Here is a 23,032-nt window from a genome sequence, read left to right as displayed (position 1 = left end):
TAAAAATTAAAATAACGTGATAAGCTAAAGAATGCGTGACACATTAAAAAATTAAAATATTAATATTCCAACTAAAAACCAAAGGATGTCAAACTATATTAATCCATGAAGAATATACGGGGTGGAAAGTAGGAAGGAGGGATGAAAAGAAAAACAAATAAATAAATTAACCTAGTTGAACAAATATCACTTTATATAAGGACTTATACGTACAATTTATACGACTTGCGCTTTATTAACTTTTGAAAGAGAGGAAAAAATTTATTTCAATTCATCTCATTATTATAATTTTTTTAAATTCTCATATAAAATATAATAAATAATTTAATTTTTTAAATTTTAAAATAATTTTTTCAAATTTTTACATCAAATATAATAAATAATTCAATTTTTATTATACTATTCATAACTCATCTCAATTTATCTTTAAATTCAAATCTCTCAAAAGAATATTGCGAATGAACAAGGAAATTAGTTAACTACCATGCCATTTTTCTTTTCTCTAAAAAGGATAAAGCTTTTTAAATATAATGACTAGAGTTTAATCTTCGATCCAATAGAGACAACAACATTTACCTTACAAAATTATCCAAAAGGCTAATCCACAAGGAAAATCACACGTTATACTCCAATTATATTATATAATATTTATATAATGGAGTTAATTTTTCTTTTTCTTTTTTATGTAGTATTAAATATTAAATAAATATTATAAAATCAATACTTGATTTGATTATACAAATAAAATTATCTTATCTTATTTTATGTAGTCAATAATTTTTTTAAATTTCTATACAAAATATAATAAATAATTTAAAATTTTAAAATAAAAATAATATTAAAAAATATTTTTTAATTTTTAATTTTTATCTCACCTACCCAAGCTTAAAATTGAGACAAGAATTTTCGTGGGTATAAATCCTTCTATTTTTATGGTACTCTTTCCAGTAGAAAAGGGAAAAGAGAAGGAAAATGTGAGGTGGGCCATCCGGCGGCTAGTCGTTCCAAGAGCTAACGCGTGGTGTTTATAATTTGTTAATTATACGAGGGCATTTCAGTCCAATGGCGAAAGGGGTAAAAAAATGAATTTACAAAAAATAGAGAGAGAAGCAAAGGGGGCCAACGGATCGTTCTTCCAAAGTCCTAGGCCCTGACTGCTCTCTCCTACCTCTCAATCGATTCCTTTCGGACTTTCCCGGAAAACCTCGGGAAAATGCTGGAAAATTTGCGATCATGAGTCCGTCGGAAACAAAAATGAGGGGATCTTTACGTGTAGATGACGCGAATGCCCCGTCCACCTCAGGTCCACAGACACGCGCTCCTCAGGCTGCGCCGAGCCACCCGAATTCCAAGCACAGGTGAGATGATCACCGATTTGCGCTCATTCTTTTTCTTGGAGTTACTGAATTTTCTCCGAATTTGCATTCCCACAATCCTCCGCTCTTGGCCAAGATCTGAAATTTTGATCGAATTCGAATAAGTCGTTTTCATTTCGACTCGTTCTGGCTATTTTTGTCAAATTTTGATGAATATTTGAATTCAACCTTATAATATCACTACAATTATGTATTGGATTAGTGTTATATTGTGATTAGTATATATTTTTTCGTGCAATTTCTTCCAAATCAACCTGAATTTCCTCATATCATTTACCGATGCTAGATTTATTTATCATCTTAGTTCAGTTGGCTGAATTTGCGAAAAACCACAATCCAATAATTTTAAATCTGTGGGTTTGTACTGAATGGATTGTTACTGTGTTTACAATTTCTGTTTACAAATCACTGATTATTCAACAACGTAGTATGTCATTTCTTATTCTGATGTAGTCAAATTGGGCTGGTATTTTTTTTTTTTATAAGTAAAATTGGGCTGGTATTAATCAAAATGAATCCGATTATGATTGGTGCTTCTTTTTCTATGTTGATACTGTTTTGCAGTTTTGCCTGTGGTGGCAATGTGTTTAGACTCTTGGCACTGAGAGAGGTTTCACCTAGAACGAAGCACTCATCAAAACGGTTATGGGGAGAAGCTTCTAAACCGCGACTTGATTCCTTTGGGTCAAGGAGTGCAGTGCAAGACGCAAGACGAGGTCTTATATCGTGGTATGTTGTGCCGTCTATAATTGTTCTTCTGTGATATAAATGCTCATGCACACTTTTTGTTGATCAAATTATTTTTTGGTAAGCCAAAGATAACAAATATTTTTTTTTTTATAAGTAAAATAAGTATTATTAACAAAAAGGGGCAATAACTGCCAGTTACAAAAATGTATGCCCTATTTACAAAGGCACGTTAGAAACTAAGAAATCATGAAGTTCCATGCCATTAAAGTCCACAGCAATGGCCCAAGTACAAAGAGTCCTAAAAAAGAAAATTTTTAGTTCTTCCATCGATCTCTCCTTGTCTTCAAACGTCCTCTCATTTCGCTCCTACTACAAGCACCACATGATACAAATAGGAATCATCTTCCAAATCTCTTTGATCTAGTGCACACCTCGGATAAATGTCCAACACGCCAATATATCCACCACGGTTTCCGGTATAACCCATGCGAGATCCATCCTTTTAAACACCTCATTCCAGAGCGTCCTGGCTACCTCACAATGCAAGAGTAAATGATTCACCGCCTCACCCCCTCCTTTACACATACGACACCAGTTTACGATGATTATCCTCTTCTTTCTCAGATTATCTGTAGTAAGAATCTTGCCTAATGCCGCTGTCCACACAAAGAAATGAGCTTTTGGAGGGGCCTTGTGTCGCCAGAGCCTTTTCCAGGGAAACTGTGCCCTTGGCACTTGTGCAAGGACCTTATAATAGGAACGAACAGTGAAAACCCATTTTCCTGCAGGAATCTACCAGAGACTATCCTCATGCTGGATATTAGGACTATAAGAGTACAGAAAACTATAAAACTCTGCAAAAATCTCCATCTCCCAATCCTGTGCCGCCCGGTTAAAATTGATATTCCAATGAATACCCCCTTCTGAGATTCCCATAACCTCCGCCACTGTAGCTTCTTTGGCACTTGCTATCTGGAAGAGAATAGGAAACAACTCTTGGAGGACACTGTTACCACACTATGCATCCTTCCAAAATCTGATCGTGGCACCTGAACCCACCTGAAATCTCGTGTGTCGATAAAAAACCTCCCACCCTTTTCTAATATACTTCCATAGCCTCCTTCCATGTGCCCCTCTAACTTCTCTAGTACACCAACCTTCCCCTAAACCACCATATTTATTTTCTATCACAGTTCTCCATAGGGCTTCTGGCTCCTTGGTATATCGCCATAGCCATTTACCAAGTAACGCCCGATTAAACAATCGCATATTTTTGATACCCAAACCACCACTAGAGATAGGATGGCATACCTTCTCCCATTTGATCAGATGAAATTTAAACTCTTCTCCCATTCCACCCCACAGAAAATCTCTCTGTAACTTCTCAAGACGACTCGCCACACTTGCCGGAATAGAGAATAAAGATAAGAAATAAGTAGGTAGATTAGAAAGTGTGCTTTTAATCAAAGTAATCCGACCCCCTTTCGACAAGTACATTCTCTTCCACCCTGCCAGTTTCCTTTCTATTTTTTCAATTACTGTGTCCCAAATAGCGTGCCCTCGGAGCTATACCTAAAGGTAATCCCAGGTAAGTCATAGGAAGAGACTTTATCTTACAACCCAACGTGTCAGCCAACTCCCTAATATTTTAAACCTCTCCAATCGGTACCAACTCAGATTTATCATAGTTCACTTTTAGACCAGACACTGCTTCAAAACACAGTAGACACGCCTTCACAGCTTGCACCTGGTCCCGATCAGCTTCGCACATAATAAGCGTATCATCTGCGAACAACAAATAAGAGATAGTAGTAATATCCCTGCTTGGAGAACCAATTTGGAAACCCCTAACAAAACCATTAGCCGACAAGGCCGAGATCATCCCGCTTAGCGCCTCCATCACAACAACAAAAAGTAAAGGAGATAATGGATCCCCTTGCCTCAGACCACGAGAACTCTGAAAGAAACCCTCAGGGCTACCATTAATCAATACAAAAAATCGTACCGTAGAGATACACCACCTAATCCAAGACCTCCACCTTTCACCAAAACCACACCTACCCAATAGATGTATGAGGAAGTCCCAATTAACATGGTCATACGCCTTTTCCATATCCAACTTGCACATAATACCTGGGTTTCCATCCTTCAATCTGCTATCCAAACATTCATTGGCAATTAGAACCGCATCGAGGATCTGTCTTCCTTTAACAAAGGCATTTTAAGGCTTAGTCACAATTTTTCCCAGAACCTCACTTAAGCGATTTGCAAGCACTTTTGAGATAATCTTGTATACTCCATTTACTAAGCTAATAGGCCGAAAATCTGAGATCTCAATAGCACTGGCCTTTTTAGGAATGAAGGCAAGGAACGTGGAATTAAGACTTTTCTCAAATTTTTCAAACGAGAACAACTCCTGAAACACCTTCAAAAGATCTTCTTTAATCACCTCCCAGCATTTTTGGAAGAAACCCATAGAGAAACCATCAGGTCCGGGAGCCTTGTCTTTTACCATTTTCCTTACTACATTAAGAACCTCTTCCTCATCAAAAGCCCTCTCCATCCTGACCACATCTCCTGGTTCAATAATGTTCAACACCAACCCATCAAGAGTAGGCCTCCACCCCTCCTGCTCAGTAAGTATCTTTTCAAAAAAATCAACCACATGCTCTTTGATAACCTCTTCTTCTCTACACTCCACCCCCTCAATTTTCAACACCTCAATGTTATTGTTTCTTCTATGTGAGTTTGCAATACTATGAAAAAACTTCGTGCTCCGATTCTCTTCCTTTAACCATAATGCTCTTGACTTTTGGCTCCAAGACATTTCCTCCTGCAAGATTATCCTCTCAAGATCTGCGCCCAACAAAGTTTTCTGTGCTTGTTCTTCTTCAGTAAGAGGCCTCCCCTCCTGTAGTCTTTCTAACACCTGTATTTCCATCCACTTGGTATTTTTGTTCTCCTCCACATTGCCGAAAGACTGTTTATTCCATATTCTTAAATCTCTTTTTAAAACTTTCAGCTTATTTGCAAAAATAAAGCTGGGTGTACCCTCAAACTGATAAGAAATCCACCACTGTTTTACCCTCTCCACAAAACCTTCTGATTTCAACCACATATTCTCAAACTTAAAATACCGTCTACCACTCTGAATGCCTCCACAATCCAGCAAGATAGGCCAATGATCCGAGGTTAACCGGCCCAACAGCTTTTGCCGTACGTCCGGAAACTGACTTTCTCACTCTGGTGAAATTAGGAAACGATCCAATCGAGTCCATGTATGATTATTAGACCATGTAGCAAGGCCCTCTACTAGTGGTAGATCTATCAAATTCAAGTCGAAGATGCACTCTGAGAACTCTAAGTTTGCTGGCCTCAATCTTCTATTTCCAAAACTTTCACTTTGGAATCGAGCAACATTAAAACTACCCCCAATACACCAAGGGAGTTCCCACCAGCAATGAACCCCAGCTAGCTCATCCCACATTAATCTTCTATCCACGTCTAAATTGGGCCCATAAACCCCTGTAAAAGCCCACAAGAAACCATCCGCCACACTTCTAAAGGAGCACGCTACCATATATTTCCCTATGTAATCCTCTACTTTCTCCACCACCCGCCTATCCCACAACATTATAACTCCTCCTGATGCCCCCGAAGAAGCCAAATACACCCAATCTACATAATTACTACTCCATATACTCCTCACAATCCTCCTATTGATTAACTTCAGCTTCGTTTCTTGTAAACAAATGATGTCCACTTTCCACTCACGAAGTAAGTGCCGAATCCGAAGACGCTTTTCTACCTCATTATGACCGCGGACATTCCAAGACACAAATTTTGGCTTCATTTATGAACAAACGGCCCCTTCCCTTTTACCCTACTCCTACTAGGACTACCCTCCGAGTTCATTGACCACATCAACCTTTTGAGCTTTCGATTCTGCTTCAAGTCCCCCTTCCTTTTCTGTTGATACCCAGCTTCCATAGCAGTTAACAATGCTATGAACTGCTCTTCATACCCCTCGCAATTAATCCCCACAAAATGTTGAATCTCTTTCACCTTATGTAATACCCAGTCTGAAGCTTGATCTGGAAAACAATAGTTCAATGGGATAGGATTGCTACTCTGGAAATTCTGAAAATCCTCCCCCATAGAAAATTCCTCTAAACCCAACTGATCGCACGACTCAGAGAGGACTAAATCATCCTCCACCGAGTGCATGAGGTCCTCGGACTCCTCATCCCCAACCTCCGACTCAGAACCCTCTAAGGGTTTGACAGATAATTTCGCCGGATCCAACCCTGTGCCTTCCATAGATGTCGGTGAAATCTAGGTCGTATTTTCCATCATTTCGAACTCCTTCTGTGCACAGAACACCGGTGACGCCTCGTCGGCGACCTCTATAGCTGTTGTCGGCGGTTTCTGTGCTACCTCCGCCATCGGTGGACTTTCCGGCACGAAGCCGAGGCTGGATGTCGCACCGCTGTGTTGATCGCGTCGCTGGGCTGGGCTAGATCTTCACACCCGGATCCTTGCCCGCCCATTTGGGCCTTGGGCTGGGACGGCCCAGCCCCTGCTGAAGAGGAAGAGCCTCGCTGTAACTTGGGCCTAGTTTGCCCATTTAATTTCCTCCAAACGGCCCGCCCCTTTTGTTTACTCTTTTGTTGGGCCTCATTCCGGGTTTTACTAGGCCCAGCTCCCCCATACGTTTTTAATCCACCCGTATCTCCAACCCGCCCCATTTTCCTTTTTAATACGTCCGTGTCTTCGTTTTCCTTAAACACCCCAACAAATTCCACAATTTCAGCCATACCTCTCTGCAGATACCGCATCTGGCCTTGCATCTCCATCAATAGTCTTCGCACTTCCCACGCCTCCTGACACGCCGCGGATTTCCTGCCATGGGTATGGTTCGGAATTGAGTCTCGACTCCACCTCCCTTGTCTCCTGTCATAAATTGTCACTCCACCTTCCCGTTTCCTCATAGCTGTCGGCAACGACGAGGATAAGGCCTCCTTATACGACTGTGACTGAAACTTCACTTCCTCCTTCCCAATGTTCACCTGAGCTCCTCCATTAACAGAGACCTCTATACCACTTTCTAACAATACCTCCCGCATTTTCCTCCAACCCCACCCATTATTTCCTTCTGGAATGCACAGTATATTTTTCCTCTATGGTTTGTGCATCGTTGAGCAATAAGACTGCAGTAGCCATCTCTAGTTGCTGAATACACCTCCCTCTTCCCCTCTCTTGAGCTTTCCTCTTAACACCTTCCTCAGCCAATGCGTTTATGATGCTCCCAAAATCACTGTATGATCCATCTTCCAGCTTCTCTCGGTGACTCGCACTGATCCACCACCCACTTTTGACAGAATAAATCTTTTGGATTCAATAACCACCTCTATGGGATAATCCATATTGAATAAGAAGCAGTTAACACCAATCTCAAGATTTATTTCACCATTAACAGAACACTATCGACGAAGAAACACCAAACAGCGTGATATTTTTCAAACGTGCATGAGAAAACAGGGGAGGGAGAAAAGTGTACGGAGAGAAAAAGGCCTCTAGAAAAAGTGTTCTAGCACCATATATTCTATAACAAATATATTATATGATGTGTGTCTGTATTTGTTGTATTCACTCTCAATCTTTTATTGGTCTTGGTGTTTGTTCCTATCAGTATATTTGTTTAATATTGCAAACTTTGGTTATTCTTTCAGGGTGGAGGCAGAGACGTTGCGGCATTTTTCAGCCAAATATTGTCCACTATTGCCTCCTCCAAGGTCGACTATTGCAGCAGCCTTCAGCCCTGATGGAAGAACAGTTGCCTCTACACAGTGAGTTACCATTTTTCGTCTTATCTTTTCGCTTATGCCAAAGGTTAGACAAAGATTTTCCTAGAAGTGCTTCTTCAAATAGCATTGCATTTTTGGTCCTGCAGTGGAGACCATACCGTAAAGATTATCGACTGCCAAACTGGGAGTTGCTTAAAGGTTTTGAGTGGTCACCGAAGGACCCCTTGGGTGGTAAGTCTATCTTATATGCTTTATTCACATCTGTTAATTTCTTAAGGCTTATAGAGTATGTTTTAAATATTATTTGTTCAATGAAACCTTCAAGTTCTGCTGTCATGATCTTGTATTTGGCTTTTGAAGAAGAAATTTATATCTTAAGCTAGTGCTATAACGGTCATCTCGGGGATGTTTACCATATGGGAATGTATCTTGTGGTGATTGCCTCATTACCTGTTAGAAAGCAAATCTTCACCAAATGAGTTCCTTTTCATGCTTCTCACAAGAATGCATGCATACCGTTGTATAGTGCTTTACATAACATACACTTCTATGAGTATGCTATACCTACTATGGAACTGTCTTCTCACGTTCTTGTGGAACTCTTGCAGGTTAGGTTTCATCCATTATATCCTGAAATACTTGCAAGTGGAAGTTTGGATCATGAAGTTCGTTTATGGGATGCATATACTGCACAGTGTATAGGATCACGCGATTTTTGTAATTACCCCCTATGGATTTCTATATCTAGCATTTGGAGAATAATGTCATGCTGAAATTCTTACCTACTATACCTATCAAATTGCTGAAATTATATAATTTTTATGGTGGATATGTCCTTTCCTCTGTGCAGGTCGTCCTATTGCTTCTATTGCCTTCCATGCACAGGGGGAGCTTCTTGCTGTGGCTTCAGGTCACAAAGTGAGGACTTCTTATCTGTGAATTTTAATTACTATCTTATGTTGACTTGTTCTTTAATGATGTTGGATTATGATTTCTTTGTTAGCTATACATGTGGCATTACAACAGGAGAGAGGAGACATCCTCGCCAGCCATTGTACTAAGAACACGCCGGTCTCTTCGGGCTGTGCATTTTCACCCACATGCAGCCCCTTTTCTTTTAACTGCTGAGGTAACCTCTTTTGGTGGTCATTTTACTTATATGCCTTTTTTCATTTCATATTATAGCCTTTGGTTCTGATATTGTGCTGATTTGCAGGTCAATGACCTTGACTCATCAGATTCCTCAATGACACTTGCAACTTCTCCAGGTTACTTGCACTATCCTCCGCCCACTGTGTTCTTGGCCGATGCTCATTCCAGTGGTCTTCCTTGTTTGGCAGATGAACTTCCTCTCATGTCTTTACCCTTTCTGATGTGGCCTTCATTTGCTAGAGATGATGGGAGAACATCTTTGCAGCCTACTTATGGGGATGCAGGTTTGAGTACCGTCCAACCGAGAGTGGATCCTTCTGCTTCAATGCGGCTTCTGACATATTCCACTTCTTCAGGGCAGTATGAACTTCTATTGTCTCCAATTGATCCTCATAGTTCATCTCCTGTGCCAGAGGATATGGGAAATGATTCTATAATGAGTGAAATGGGTAACACAATTTATCAATCTGCTGTGGATACCACAGAGACTATGGAAGTGCATCCCGAAGAGAGAAATACTCGCTTTTTCCCTTTTGGTGACCCCATGTATTGGGAGCTACCCTTCTTGCAAGGGTGGTTAATTGGCCAGAGCCAAGCTGCACAACGCACCATGAATTCTGTCAATGGTTCAGCCCACGAGAATTCATCAGCATTTAATGAAATGGAAAATCAGAATCTTGCGGCTTCTTCAGTTATGCCAGCTGTTGTTAGCCAATATAGGGCTACCGGAAGATCCAGCTCGCGACAGCGTTCTTCGCGTTTTCGCATGAGGTCCAGGACCGTATCTGGTGATGGTGCTGCTTTTAATCATGTTCCACGTGATGAAGGTGATCCTCGAGTTGCTGTAAGTAGAATCCAATCTGAACTTGCAACCTCATTGGCTGCGGCGGCTGCTGGGGAGTTACCGTGCACTGTGAAGCTAAGATTATGGGCACATGACATAAAAGATCCATGTGCTCCTCTTGATGCAGAAAAGTGCCGCTTAGTTGTACCCCATGCTGTACTTTGTAGGTATGACCTTTGTCTAATATTAAATAATAGCAGTCTCTTGCAATTTCAGGTAACTTGTTACTGTGTAGGGTAAACATTCAAAGATTTATAATGGGAAGTAGTACTTGTTGGTACTTGTACTTATCTAAACATAGCTCTTCATTGGAGTAATGTTTGGCTTGAAGATCGGAGATATTGATAATAATCTTTCTTCTTTTTGTAACGTTAACGTGTAGGCTACATAATTTTATGCACTAGAGTTTGACATATGTTTACATGTACGCAAATGTTTGTAGTGAAATGGGGGCTCATTTTTCACCTTGCGGGAGATTTTTAGCAGCTTGTGTGGCATGCGTGCTGCCTCATCTGGAAGCTGATCCAGGATTGCAAGGGGTTCACCATGACATCCCAGGGGCTGCAACCTCCCCGACACGGCACCCAATTTCAGCTCACCAAGTTCTGTATGAGCTTCGGATATATTCCCTTGAGGAGGCAACGTAAAGCTCAAACCTATTCATGCAGTCATTTTTTTTAAGATTTTCATTTATGCTTTCCCTTGTTGCATTTCTTCCTGATGTTCTCTCTCTCTCTCTCTATATATATATATATATATAAATCTAGATTTGGCTTGGTCCTTGCATCACGGGCAATACGGGCTGCTCACTGTTTAACCTCAATTCAGGTCAGTTGCTTTCTGGTGCCTTTTTTTATTTTTCCCTGCAAGGCCCAGGGGTGGGGGTGGGGCCTGGGTATAGTTTCATTTGTGTCTCAGGTGATACATATAATCCTCTTTCTCTAAAAATGAATGCATTTCTTATCATTGTTTAGATTAATGTGATTTTAATGGACTTATCTTCAATTTTTTTTGTTTGAATAGACTTTGCACAAAAAATAACTCATTTGCTAAAGAGTATTTTGCATTGCTCTAAGTTTGGTGATGTCTACAGCAGAAAGTATTCTTTCCAATTCTGAGAAGTACTTATATTTTAACTTATCAAAAAAGAAGTACTTATATTTTATGATGTGTAAGAAATCTTACTCTCAGTTATATTAACATTGATTTTTTTTCTACCGTTCAATTTTGAAAATGCATATTTTGAGCAGTTTATTCATCAAAATCAAAGGGTAAGTGTGTGAAGATTATATTGTCCCTGATGTTAATTTTTTTTTTTTTGCATGGTGAAGATTTAGTTTTTTGAGTCAAAAGTGAAGTGTATAAGCCTACAGATTTTACATTTGATTATCTTTATTTTTGTATCTAATGCAAAATTATAATGTGAACTCATGTTGGGACACAATAGTGACCTATTCATGCTTACGTTAAAGTTCATCAGCTATATCCATTAACAAGACGCTTTTCTTTGTACTCTTGTATTGAACATGGATATTGTTTCATGTCCCTAGTTCTCACCTACATCTGAGCACTTGTTACTTGCTTATGGTCGACGCCATAGTTCACTTCTTAAGAGTGTTGTCATTGATGGGGAGACAACAGTGCCTATTTACACAATTCTGGAGGTAAGAGTTCAATGTTTTCTTTTGGGTACTCTTTTTTATATATGTTTACAGAACTTCGTTACCCAAGAATATAATTTTCAGGCCATGTACATCACTCAGGTTTTTGAAGTTCTCTTCATTAAAAATCATTTTTCACCAATCAGGTTTACAGAGTTTCTGATATGGAACTTGTGAGAGTTCTTCCTAGTGCTGAGGATGAGGTCAATGTAGCCTGCTTTCATCCATCAGTTGGAGGTGGCCTTGTCTATGGGACTAAGGTAAACAAGATTCGCTATTTGCATCTTTTTACTTGTTTGTCTATAGCCTAATGTTATCCTTTTTGTATTTTTCATTATTTTCTGTAAAATCCAGGAAGGGAAACTTAGGATCCTCCATTATGATAGTTCTCATGCCACGACTTGTGCGACATCTCATTTGCTTGATGAAAACATGCTCGAGGTAGGTTTAAGTATGATGATGTGCTTGGTAGATTAATTTTTTTTATTCAAATTTAGGGTTTGCTGCCTGAATGATGCTACTTGTTTTTCAGTCATGCTAAAATCTTTCCTATCCTAAAACAATATTTGAAAAAATGATAGGCATTTTATACTCATTTATTGGGAGTTTTCTTTTATTTTCTGTTCTCTTTATTTTGTTTTTGTTGCTGTTGATTAATGGACAAAAAATGGTAGCTTCGTATAAAAACTGTTCCGTATTTTCTGGTAGCATTCAAGTGAAAAAGGTAATGGAAAGGAAAAAGGGTGTCCCTTACTCCATTCAGTCTGAATGGCTGGTTGTAGCCTCCCTCTTGACCAAATTTCATCAAGAAGCTCTTGAAGTAATAAAGATATTCTTCAAATTTGAAACTTATGCTTTCATTATTTGCAATATAGGGGCCGGACTTGTTTAGGATGGGAACAATGAAGTATGTCAATTAAAATGTTAACGATGAGCCTATTTCTCATCAATAAAATTCTGATAAAAAATGTTAATGATGAGGATATGAATGAAATGATATTGTTCCTAGTAGCATATGCATGTCAAGGTCGTTGCTTGTGTTTTGAATTTGTTAACTTTTTGCAATGAAGTTGGTTCACTGATGATGGATTAAACTAGTCTGCAATATGGAGTTTTATGTTAGTAATTTGGTTTACTTTTCATTTTTCATCTTTTTTATTGTAGGTCCCAACATATGCTTTAGAATGCTAATAGCTAGTGATCATTACCCACATTGATGTGTACAACTCCACTGGAATGGTATGCTTCTCTTCACCTTCACATGAGTTTGAACTGCTTGTACTTTGTTTATTAATTTATTCTTCTTACCATTTGGTATATGATTACTCTATTGGGACTGAGTCATTAAAAAATTAGGCATTTTCTTTGCTTTAAAATCTTATTGAACCAAGACTTCGACGTTATTGCATCCATCTTTCTTATTTATATCAGCCAAAACGATTACACATGATAAAGCAATCCCTGTTGCTTTCATGAGACTATTGATTGTCAATATTTTGCAAGGAAATTTCATTATCATTAAAAACCTCAAGAAGCATGTTAGGTAGAAAGAGAACAAGGGCATCGTTCTAATTCTTATTGCCTCACATCTGTCTTTTGCTGCCCTTGACTGATTGCTGTTTTATAACTGGCTCCATCTAAGTCATTGCATTCCACAGCAGCATGCATTAAAAGTTCTATGTACTTTAAAAATTCCAAATATGAATGAGTTATTTTTTAAACCTTAAAATAATGAAGGTAACAAATCCTGCATATCAAAATTAAGGAAAATCGTAATGCCATAAAAGAAGCCTAAACGGAAACCCTAATGGTCTATGTGATAAATTATTAAACACTTATTTAGTTTTTCACTAGGCTGCGTTTAGATGTTGAACTGAGTTGAGTTGAGAGGAAAGTTCAAAATTGAATAAACTATTGTTAGAATATTATTTTTTAGTATTGTTATTATTTTGGGATTTGAAAAAGTTGAATTGTTTATTATATTTTGTGTTGGAAATTGGGAAAGTTATAATGATTAGATAAGATGAGTTGAGATAAGTTGAGATGGGTTTGGGATCCAAATGTACCAAGTCAGTGTCTACTTTACTAACTCTGGCCTGAAGACTCATTCTCATCATTACCTGGGTAATTTTAATCCAGGGTTTGCAATTAAGGATTCCTTGAAAAGCATTCAGATCATTGTGTTTCTTACCTCAATGGTGCGGCAGCAAAATCAATTTCTTTAAAGTGACTAGGGTTTGATTTAAAGATAATTGGTGATAATCTTTGGGTGCCGGATACCTTAGGCTGGCAGCAGCTCTAGGATCTCCTTTAAGCCTCCAGATAGTGGTCTAGGCTTTACAGGGCTCCTGAAATCTCTCCTACAAGATCTGATTTTCTAGCCAAAAGAGGATTCCTATCCCTTTTAAACTTCTTAACAATGGTCAACTCAAAACTTACTTCAAAATGTCTCCTCATCTTTTCCTTATGACAAAATTCAGAAAATTAAACTATCAAATTTCACATGTTAATCAGGCAGAATTTTTCAGACAACTAATCACAATTGAACTTAAAACAAGCGTCCAATAACTGGAATATCAGTGTAGTGTGCAGAACAAAAAAGAGAATTAAAACATGCAGAATCCAACTGAAATTAATAAAACTCGAGGAGATATTGATCACTCTTGGTATAATGGCTCGCCCGTATACTTGGGCTATTGCCTACTCTTTTTATCAATAAAAATTTGTTTACCGATTAAAAAAAAAAACTCTTGGTATAATGGCTTGGACGCAACATCTAATGTTTGTGGCTATTCCTGATCAATGGTTCCTTTTAATGTCAGTTGATCCCAAAAAACACATGTATTACTTGTTACTTGTTACCAACGTTGGATAAAGTGTTCGTAGAAATGAGAGATGGTTGGCATCTCCCTGACAGGGATGGGAACAGCCTTCGGGCTTACTTGTTACCGACACATCCGGTTAAGGCTATGCACTTCGGTGGATCTTCTAACCCAATTTTAAAACTTACCCAAAAAAAAAAGAAGATATTAATCACTTTCCCATGATTTAGACTATATGTAGGAAAAGCCTAAAAGGACAATCAAGGAGAACAAGGCATGGAAGATATAGCTCACAGCGGAGCTGAATGGCACAAGGGGGTTTTTTTGTAACCAACAAAGTTATGGGTTTAGGGCCAAATTGACTTAGTTCGTGTACCCCAGTATAGTGCATTGTAATGCAACCTTCAAGTGCCATACTATACACACAAACAAACTTCCTCTATGAAGTTTTAAATCTTCAGATATAGTTAGTGAAAACCCTATTTTCTATTAAGTTTGTCGATTGGAGACCCATACAAGTAATATGTTTAGGGGGTTTATTTTTCTACAGCAACTTAGATAGGTTTTATCTCTTGTATACCTTCTTGTGTACTTGGGCTATGCCTATTCTTATTAATACTATCGTTTACTTATCAAAAAAAAATGTTTAGAGGGTTTATTTTGGATGACTTGTCCAGTTCTCCATCAGTTGATAGGAAAAATTTTACGGACATGGATTCAGCTGAGTTTGGAAGATCCACTACTGATTTATTTGGAAGCACTTCATTACATTTGCATGCATGGCTACCCACCACTTATGTTTTGGTAGTTGAATTTAGCCTTACAATCTTAACATATGCATCTTACTTTTTTTGGTATAGATTGTGGTCAACGTCCTTGCCTTCATACAAGTAATCATTTGACTGTGTTACTATGCTTCCAGGTGGGACAACATACCCCATGTAATTTATACAGGTGCTTGTTCGAGGTCATCAGCCTTTCTTTACCCATCATAGTAAACTTTTAAACCACACTATTTTTTTTTTCACTATCAGAATACTTGCCAAAGGCTCCTTTCGTCCTAAGATTTTATTTTCTTTGCCTTGTTACTGAGAATGTTCTATAGCATCTGGATTCATTCAGTCTAACATGAAAGTGAGCAGGTTGGTGCCTAGCCTTGTCGTATAGTTGTATTTGATTGTCTAGTTTCAAATGATTGTAACAGCAACACTGCTAAAGCCGTTGATATCAGAAAAAACTTGTGTTATCGATTTGATTGCGGCCTACCTCCTATCATGTTGTATGCTGTACTTTTTCTGAACTCACCTCTCTCTCTCTCTCTCTCTCTCTCTCAATGAACAAGCACACGTTATCATTCAATGAACAGGGGCAAGAAGTATTGTTTCATTAATGGATTGCTGAGAGTCTGAGACAGCATATCTATTTGGCCATTCAGTCCTTGAGGAATCCATTCAGGATGGAGTAGGGACTAGCAAAGATATGATATGAATACAACTCATTTTTACCACACGATCATGTAAAATTCAACATTCAAATCATACAAAATATAATGTATTTGATGAAGTGGGCTGCCTGTGGTAGGGTTTTTTGGAAATAATGGTAATAATTATAATCTCACTTCCTATTATTCATGCATGGACTGTGGAAGACTATAAAGAATCTCATACTATAAAGAGTCGTCGGTAATCACTGTTGGAGATTTCGGCAGATCTTATGCAGGCCAACTCTTGTCGAGACCAAAAGAAACAGAGCAATGTCTCGCGCATGTGTCCACGGAACAAGTGGGTGGGCAATCTGAGTTCAGGGTGACATAGACTTCGTCGCCGTCGTCGTCTGGGCTACCTCCTGTCACCACGACAGTGTATACAACAACAATGTCCTCAACGATGATCGAGACCAACTGAAACTGAGCAGGGTTACTCACAGGAGTTCAAGGAACAAGTGGGTGGGGCACAAACTTGGTCGCCAGCGTCGTCTAGGTTACCACCCGTTAACTCGGTGGTAAATACTACGACAGTAACTTCGGCAGTGACTTGGGCTCTACCTTTGGAGGAGACGACAGAGTCATTGGAAGCTTTGGAGCATGGTGGGATATCACAGTTTGCACCAATGGAGTCGGAGCTGGTGGCTAGTCACCACCGCAGGCCTGTTCAGTTAACGGAAAGTTCTTCTTCCATTACAAAAATGGTTGTTGCTTCCAGTAATATAGAACCAGTGGGTATATTGGGGGAGGTTGGTGCTATGGTTCTGTTTGAGGCTACTAAGGATGGGGAGGATGAACCTATCCCCATATACTCTTTTCATCCTCAGGTGTCTAACTGGGTTATCCAGAAAGAATGGATCTTAAACACTATGTAGGGATTACATGTGAGGGATTTGAGACCGAATTTTTGGCTTTAATTATAGCCATTGAGGCTGCACATACTCAAGCTAAATCCGAGCAATCCATTATTTTGGATAAGAAGAAGGAAAAAGAACTCAGGCGGTTTATGTGGACAATGAAGGATGATAAGGGAGAGAAAAGCTCTAATCGGGAGTGTGGCAAGGGGAGGGTTAAGAAGGTTAGTCCATGAAACCAAAAATTATATCATGGAACATGAGGGGGCTACATGAACTAAATAAGCGGCTCCAAGTGAGAAATTTACTTCGGCAATGGAAGTGTGATATTATTTGTTTACAAGAGACTAAATTGGAAACTTTTACAAGCCGACTAGTTCGTAGCCTATGGTGAGGGCAATATGTCGGATGGGTCTTATCTGCCATCAAAAGGGAGCATCCAAGGGTGTCATAATTATGTCTGATAAAAAGGTGGTGGAAATAATGGAGGAATGTGTGGGTGAGTTCACTGTAGCATGCTCTTTTGTGAATGTAGAAGATGGCTTTAAATGGGCTTTTGCTGGAGTCTATGGTCCTAATTTTGATTGGGAAAGAAGGCTTTTGTAGGAAGAATTGGCCGGAATTCTTAATTGGTGGAAATTACCAAGTTGCATTGGGGGTGATTTTAACATAACTCGATATCCAAGTGAAAGGTCAAGTGTATCCCACATCACTCCCGCTATGAGGGATTTCTCTGATTTCATCCCAGAACATGAGCTTATGGATATTCCACTGTCAAGAGGCACGTTCACTTGGTCTAACAACCAAGAAGTCCCATCTTGGTTGAGGATCGACCGATTTTTGTTAACTCTCGTCTATGTTATGGTCACTTCCCCATCATTCTAGATTGCGGAGGCATCCAATGGGGTAAAAAGTATTTTAAATTTGAGAATATATAGTTTAAAACTGATGGTTTTGTAGACAAGGTCAGACTATGGTGGACTGCTTACAACTTTGAAGGCTCTCCAAGCTTCATAATGGAAAAAAAGTTGCAGCACTAAAAATGGACCTGGAACAATGGAATGAACAAGTTTTTGGTAATGTACTTCAACAGAGGTGCTCTCTAGTTGAGGAGCTACAGGGTTTGGAGGGCGAGAAGGAAGTTAGAACTCTCTCCGAACCAGAAAAAACTCACAAGTGTCAAGTTGTGGCTGAACTAGAACAAGTAACACTGATGGAGGAGATTTCATGGAGACAGAAATCATGGGCACTATGGGTTAAGGAGGGAGATAAGTGTACGAAATTCTTCCACATGGTGACTAACTCTCACAGGAGGACCAACACTATTGATACACTGATGGTAGATGGGGAGGTTACTTCAGACCGGGTAACAATAAAAAACCATATTGAGCAATATTATCTTCAATTGCTTTTTGAAGAACACAATTGGCGACCAAAAGTGGACAGTTTATCATTTTCAGTACTAGATTAGCAGAGTGCAGCATGGCTAGAGAGGTCGTTTGCAGAAGAGGAAGTTTGCAAAGTAATAAGAGGTTTGGTTAGTGATAAAGCTCCGGGTCTAGACGGATTTACTATGGGATTCTATCAAGCTTGCTGGAAAGTGATTAAGGAAGACCTTATGAAAGTCTTTCATGATTTTCATGCTTATGCTAGATTCGAAAAGAGCCTTAATTCTACCTTTCTAGCTTTAATTCCCAAAAAGACAAGGTCTGTGGATATTAAAGACTATCGCCCTATTAGTCTTGTGAATGAGGTGTTTAAGATCCTCTCCAAAGTGCTTGCGAATAGATTGAGCTTGGTGGTGGAAAAGCTAATTTCAAAATAACAAAATGCTTTTGTAAAAGGGCAACAAATCCTTAATTCGGTCCTCATTGCAAATAAAGTTTTGGATGGATGTTTAAAGTCTAGAGAACTCGAGCTGCTTTGTAAACTAGACATGGAGAAAGCTTACGACCACGTCAATTGGTAGTTATTACTTTATCTACTTGCAAGATGTGGTTTTGGGGGGAAATGACAAAAATTGATAGAATTTTGTATCTCTTCAGTGCGATTCTCTATTTTGGTGAATGGTTCACCGGCGAGTTTCTTCAACTCCTCCCGTGGTTTGAGACAGAGAGATCCTCTTTTCCCTCTACTTGTTTTATTCATCATGGAAACTCTAAGTAAGATGATTATGAGGGTGCTACTCCTTTACTTTGAAGCTACATCAGGCTTGAGTATTAACCTTTCAAAGTTTGAATTAGTGCCAGTGGGGTCGTTCATGAAGCGGAATCATTAGCTACACTCTTGGGATGCAAGGTATCTTCATCACTGCTTCTAAAATACCTTGGTTTACCATTGGCTGCCTCTTTTAAATTTGAAAGGATCTAGGATGGAGTGGTCGAAAGGGTAGAGCGCAGGTTGGCTTCTTGAAAGAGGTTATATTTGTCAAAAGGTGGTAGGTTGACTTTGATTAAAATAACTCTTTTAAACTTATCCACGAATTTTTTGTCTTTGTTTCCGCTTCCTACAAAGGTATCTAATCGTATTGAGAAATTACAAAGGGATTTCTTTTAGAGTGGTTTGGGGGATGAGTTTAAATTTTATTTGGTCAATTGGTCAACGGTTTGTGCACTTATTTGTGGGGGAGGGTTGGGGATTCGCCAATTGACAAAACTCAATCAAGCTCTTTTGGGAAAATGGTTGTGGAGGTACCAACTTGAAAGAGAGGTTTTTATGGAAGTCGGTTATAGACTCTTAATTTGGAGAGGTTTGGAGAGGTTGGTACTCAAATGAGGTACGAGACACATATAGAGTGTGGTTATGGAAGTATATATAAGGGGACACTGGGAGACATTTAGAGGACATGAACATTTGGTGGTGGGTGATGGTCCTCGTGTCAGTTTTTTGTATGATAAATGGTGTGGTGACCATAGCCTTCAAGTCACATTCCCTGCTATTTTTGAGCTTATAAGAGAAAGGGATGCAACGATTGCTGATCTTTTGGTCCTTTCAAGTGGCCCCCTCAATGGAATATTGATTTCATTAGGGTGGCCCAAGATTGGGAGGTCGAAATTATTTTAGAGTTCTTTGCGACATTGTATTCAGTAAGTATACTAGGGGATACCGGGGACAAGATGCATTGGAGTCATTCCAAGAAATGCAACTTCACTGTTAGATCATTTTACCAACCTCTAACGAGTCATGGTTTGACCATGTTCCCATGGAAGAGTATATGACAGACAAAAGCTCTTTCAAAAGCGGCTTTTTTTTTTTGGATAGCAACACTGGACAAGATCCTAACTACAGATAACCTGAGGAAGCACCGGATAATTGTGACTGATTGGTGTTGTATGTGGAAGAAGCATGAGGAATCAGTATAACATTTGCTTCTACATTGCGAGGTGGCCAGGGTTATGTGGGGTGATTTTTTCACGAGAGTTGGTTTGTCTTGGGTCATGCCTCTTAGATTAGTGGATTTCCTTGCAAGTTGGAGAGGCATTCAAGGTAACTCCCAGGTGGCAATCATTTGGCGTATGGTTCCTGTTTATATGTGTTGGTGTATCTGGAGGGAAATAAATGCAAGAAGCTTTGAAGACTATGAGAGAACAACGGAGGAACTTTAACTTTTCTTCTTTTAAGTCTTTGCTTTTATGGAAAGGAACCATTGTTTGTAATGGACTAAATATTCATAACTTGCTTCTTTCGATCGTAAACTCTAACTAGATGTTTCTCATTTATACTACATGTGTACCTGGATTCTGCCTATTTCTATTAATAAAATTTCTATGATTACCTATAAAAAAATGTATAAAAAAAAAATATTTCCAAAATAAGTATTGCTACATCTACAAATAAATTACATAAAAATAATCTCATAAATTGATGTGGTTTCATTTAATCCGTTAGTTCTATTTTACGATAAAAGTAACTTTATAATCTGACAAAACACATCAAACCACATCAATTTGTATAATTTTTTTTGTATGATCCCCAAGAGTATTTTCCTTCCAAAATAAAAGAGCTACAAGCTTTTCTCGTGACTTCTGGTTATTGTGTTTCAACAAGAGCAGTGCATCAGTTATCTGTCGAGCATTTTATTTATTTATGACTTGGATCTTTGACTTATATAGATAATTCAATGCATTTTATGTGATTTTCCTTTCAACGTAGGAAGCACATGTCCAATAATTATAAGATTCGATCATGTCCAGATACGGCTTGTTTATTTTCACAATTTATCTAAATTCTTCTCATTTAATTAATGATAATTTCTTCAAATTTTTACACAAAATAAAATAAATAATTTACAATTTTCAAATCTTAAAACAAAAATACTATTAAAAAAATATTTTATAATAATATTTTATTCAAACTTTAATTTTAATCTAAACTCATCTCATCTGTAAAAAAGGCCAAATCTTTACAAATAGAACTAACTTTTATCTTTTCTCTATTGAAAAAATTATATTTAAAACTTGAAAAAAAAAACAATCAAAATTATAAACAGCGTTCTCATGTACGCAAGTAATCTTCACTACTTGTAAAATTTCTTCAACTATGCCAATTTTCGCATTAAAATGTATTGTACAGTAGAAGTAATTTACAGAGCACCGACAAATACTATATATTATGATTTCATGGGAGATCCTTGTTGCCGACATGCGATGCCGATGTTTTACTGCTCATGATTCGTAAGCTTTGCCTCAATATGTCAATTTCCCTTTCCTTGCTGTATTCTTCATGCTCCATAGAAGACATTCGAGCTTTCAAACCTCTGATGGTCTCTTCCTTTGCATGAAGTTCCCTCTGCAACTCTTGTATCAACTCTTCTTCTTCCTCTGCTTTCCAATAATACTGTACCTCCCCTGCAGAACAAAGTGTCAAGTTATTCATAATTCATGTTAAGTTATTAATAGTGGATCTCACTCTTTTTCAAAGCGACTGCACGGCAGTTGCATTCTCCACGACTGTATATAACATTACTCTTAAGAGTAGGGTTAAAAAAATGCATTTGCAGTAGATGATTTTGTGTTCCTGCATTCCAGTTTTCACTGAAATCATGGTTATGTAGTAGATGATCTCCACCAATTAGACTTGGGGTATGAACAAGATGAAGATTACATCTAGACAGGCTATAGATTAGAATCAAGGCCACTGCATTAAGGTGACAATTTTTGTAGAGAATGCATGTCATATGCTTTATCAACTATCAAGAGACCAGACGTGAGTTTAGAATTAAAGAAAGAATGTTTTGACATTAAAGACAAATTGAAACATGCTTATAAAGAATTGCAGAGTGCATGCATTTCTGCATAATGTGTGTGCATGTGTGAACACACCCTTCACTAAATGAAAGAGAGAGGTACCATGATGTGTCCTCTGAATGAGATCATCAAGCTCCATCTTAATAGCAAGATAAAGCTGCTTCCACTTCTCCACAGCCTCATCTCTCCTTGCTCTCTCCTCCCTCATTTGCTCCAACAAGAAACCACTTCCCATCAACAATTCCCATCCTTTTTTCTCACTCTTCTCCCCCATTTCTTTAATCCTATCTTCTTTCTCTTCCACTATCTTCCTCAGACTCTTCACCTCCTCTCTTAGCCTCTTCCTCTCTTGCTTCCACTCAGCCTCCTTAAATGCAAAAACCATCATATCTCGCTCATAAGCCTTACTCTGTTTCTCCCTCTCACTCATCATCTCCCTCATTGCCTTCTGCAGAAACCTTGTATTCTCCATCAACCCTGTAACATTTCTGTCACACAGATTGCTCTTATTCTTGCTAGCATTTACGCCCATGTTGTTGCTTGAACCCTGTGGTGGGATTTGTTCTTGTATTCTTTAAGAAAGGAAGAGAATAGTGTGGGTGTCACAAATTCTCCCTGGTGGCTCCTCCATTAATAGACCTGCACTTAGAGCTTGGCCTTATTTATCAACCCTTTGGCCTCACTAGTGCCTAATCATTAATGGAAGCATTAAATAGGCTCGTGAAGAAGTCTGTCTTCTTATGATTTTACATACACAGATTGGACACACATGACCTGTAAGCAAATATAAACAGAGATATGCGGGGTCACATGTGATATTTGTCTGAGAGTGTGGGGGTAGAAAATCACATCCAGTTTTTTTTTTTTTTTTTAATCAAAAGGAGGAAGTTTTATTGCAAGACCTCACTAAGCGAAGGAACTACCATTTACACCAAAATAATAAGCAGAGAATTACAAGCGTAAATAAGGAAGTTTCCAACAATCAGTGTGCAAAAGTCCTCGAAGCGTCCGAATTCTAATTTCTGATCTAGAAAATAACCAACTGTTATTATTGGCACCCTCCCTGGCTAGGAAGTCCGCTACCATATTCCCTTCTC

General features: G+C 38.6%; 2 protein-coding genes and 1 non-coding gene across 4 annotated transcripts; 2 read left to right on the top strand and 1 right to left on the bottom strand.

Moving 5' to 3' along the window:
* Positions 1–1,103: 1,103 nt before the first annotated feature.
* Positions 1,104–15,624, top strand: LOC108980521. 2 transcript variants are annotated; one of them, XM_035683443.1, is made up of 16 exons: positions 1,104–1,358; positions 1,941–2,105; positions 7,799–7,915; positions 8,020–8,104; positions 8,482–8,590; positions 8,724–8,791; positions 8,877–9,002; positions 9,090–9,141; positions 9,214–10,036; positions 10,312–10,512; positions 10,637–10,697; positions 11,420–11,533; positions 11,677–11,790; positions 11,885–11,971; positions 12,695–12,769; positions 15,275–15,624. In XM_035683443.1, exons 1-15 carry the CDS (start codon positions 1,234–1,236, stop codon positions 12,719–12,721), a joined length of 2,274 nt encoding a protein of 757 aa, XP_035539336.1. In that variant the 5' UTR covers positions 1,104–1,233; the 3' UTR covers positions 12,722–12,769; positions 15,275–15,624. The 2 variants fall into 2 exon arrangements, with proteins under 2 accessions (XP_035539336.1, XP_035539335.1); XM_035683442.1 differs by having other exon boundaries at positions 9,090–10,036.
* Positions 14,407–14,533, top strand: LOC118344077. The gene has a single exon (XR_004797844.1). It is a non-coding gene; the product is annotated as a U6atac minor spliceosomal RNA (small nuclear RNA).
* A 5,566-nt stretch (positions 15,625–21,190) lies between the features above and the next one.
* LOC108999452 (E3 ubiquitin-protein ligase BRE1A-like) lies at positions 21,191–22,629 on the bottom strand. The gene is made up of 2 exons (XM_018976341.2): positions 22,038–22,629; positions 21,191–21,536 (listed from the first exon to the last, which is right to left on the bottom strand). The coding sequence occupies exons 1-2, from the start codon at positions 22,465–22,467 to the stop codon at positions 21,307–21,309; spliced, it is 660 nt and encodes a 219-aa protein (XP_018831886.1). The 5' UTR covers positions 22,468–22,629; the 3' UTR covers positions 21,191–21,306.
* Positions 22,630–23,032: the final 403 nt, after the last annotated feature.

The sequence above is a fragment of the Juglans regia genome, chromosome 12 (genome assembly GCF_001411555.2).
Source record: "Juglans regia cultivar Chandler chromosome 12, Walnut 2.0, whole genome shotgun sequence".
NCBI lineage: Eukaryota > Viridiplantae > Streptophyta > Magnoliopsida > Fagales > Juglandaceae > Juglans > Juglans regia.
The sequence above is the reverse complement of the archived record's forward strand: the minus strand, read 5'-3'. Positions and strand labels throughout refer to the sequence as shown.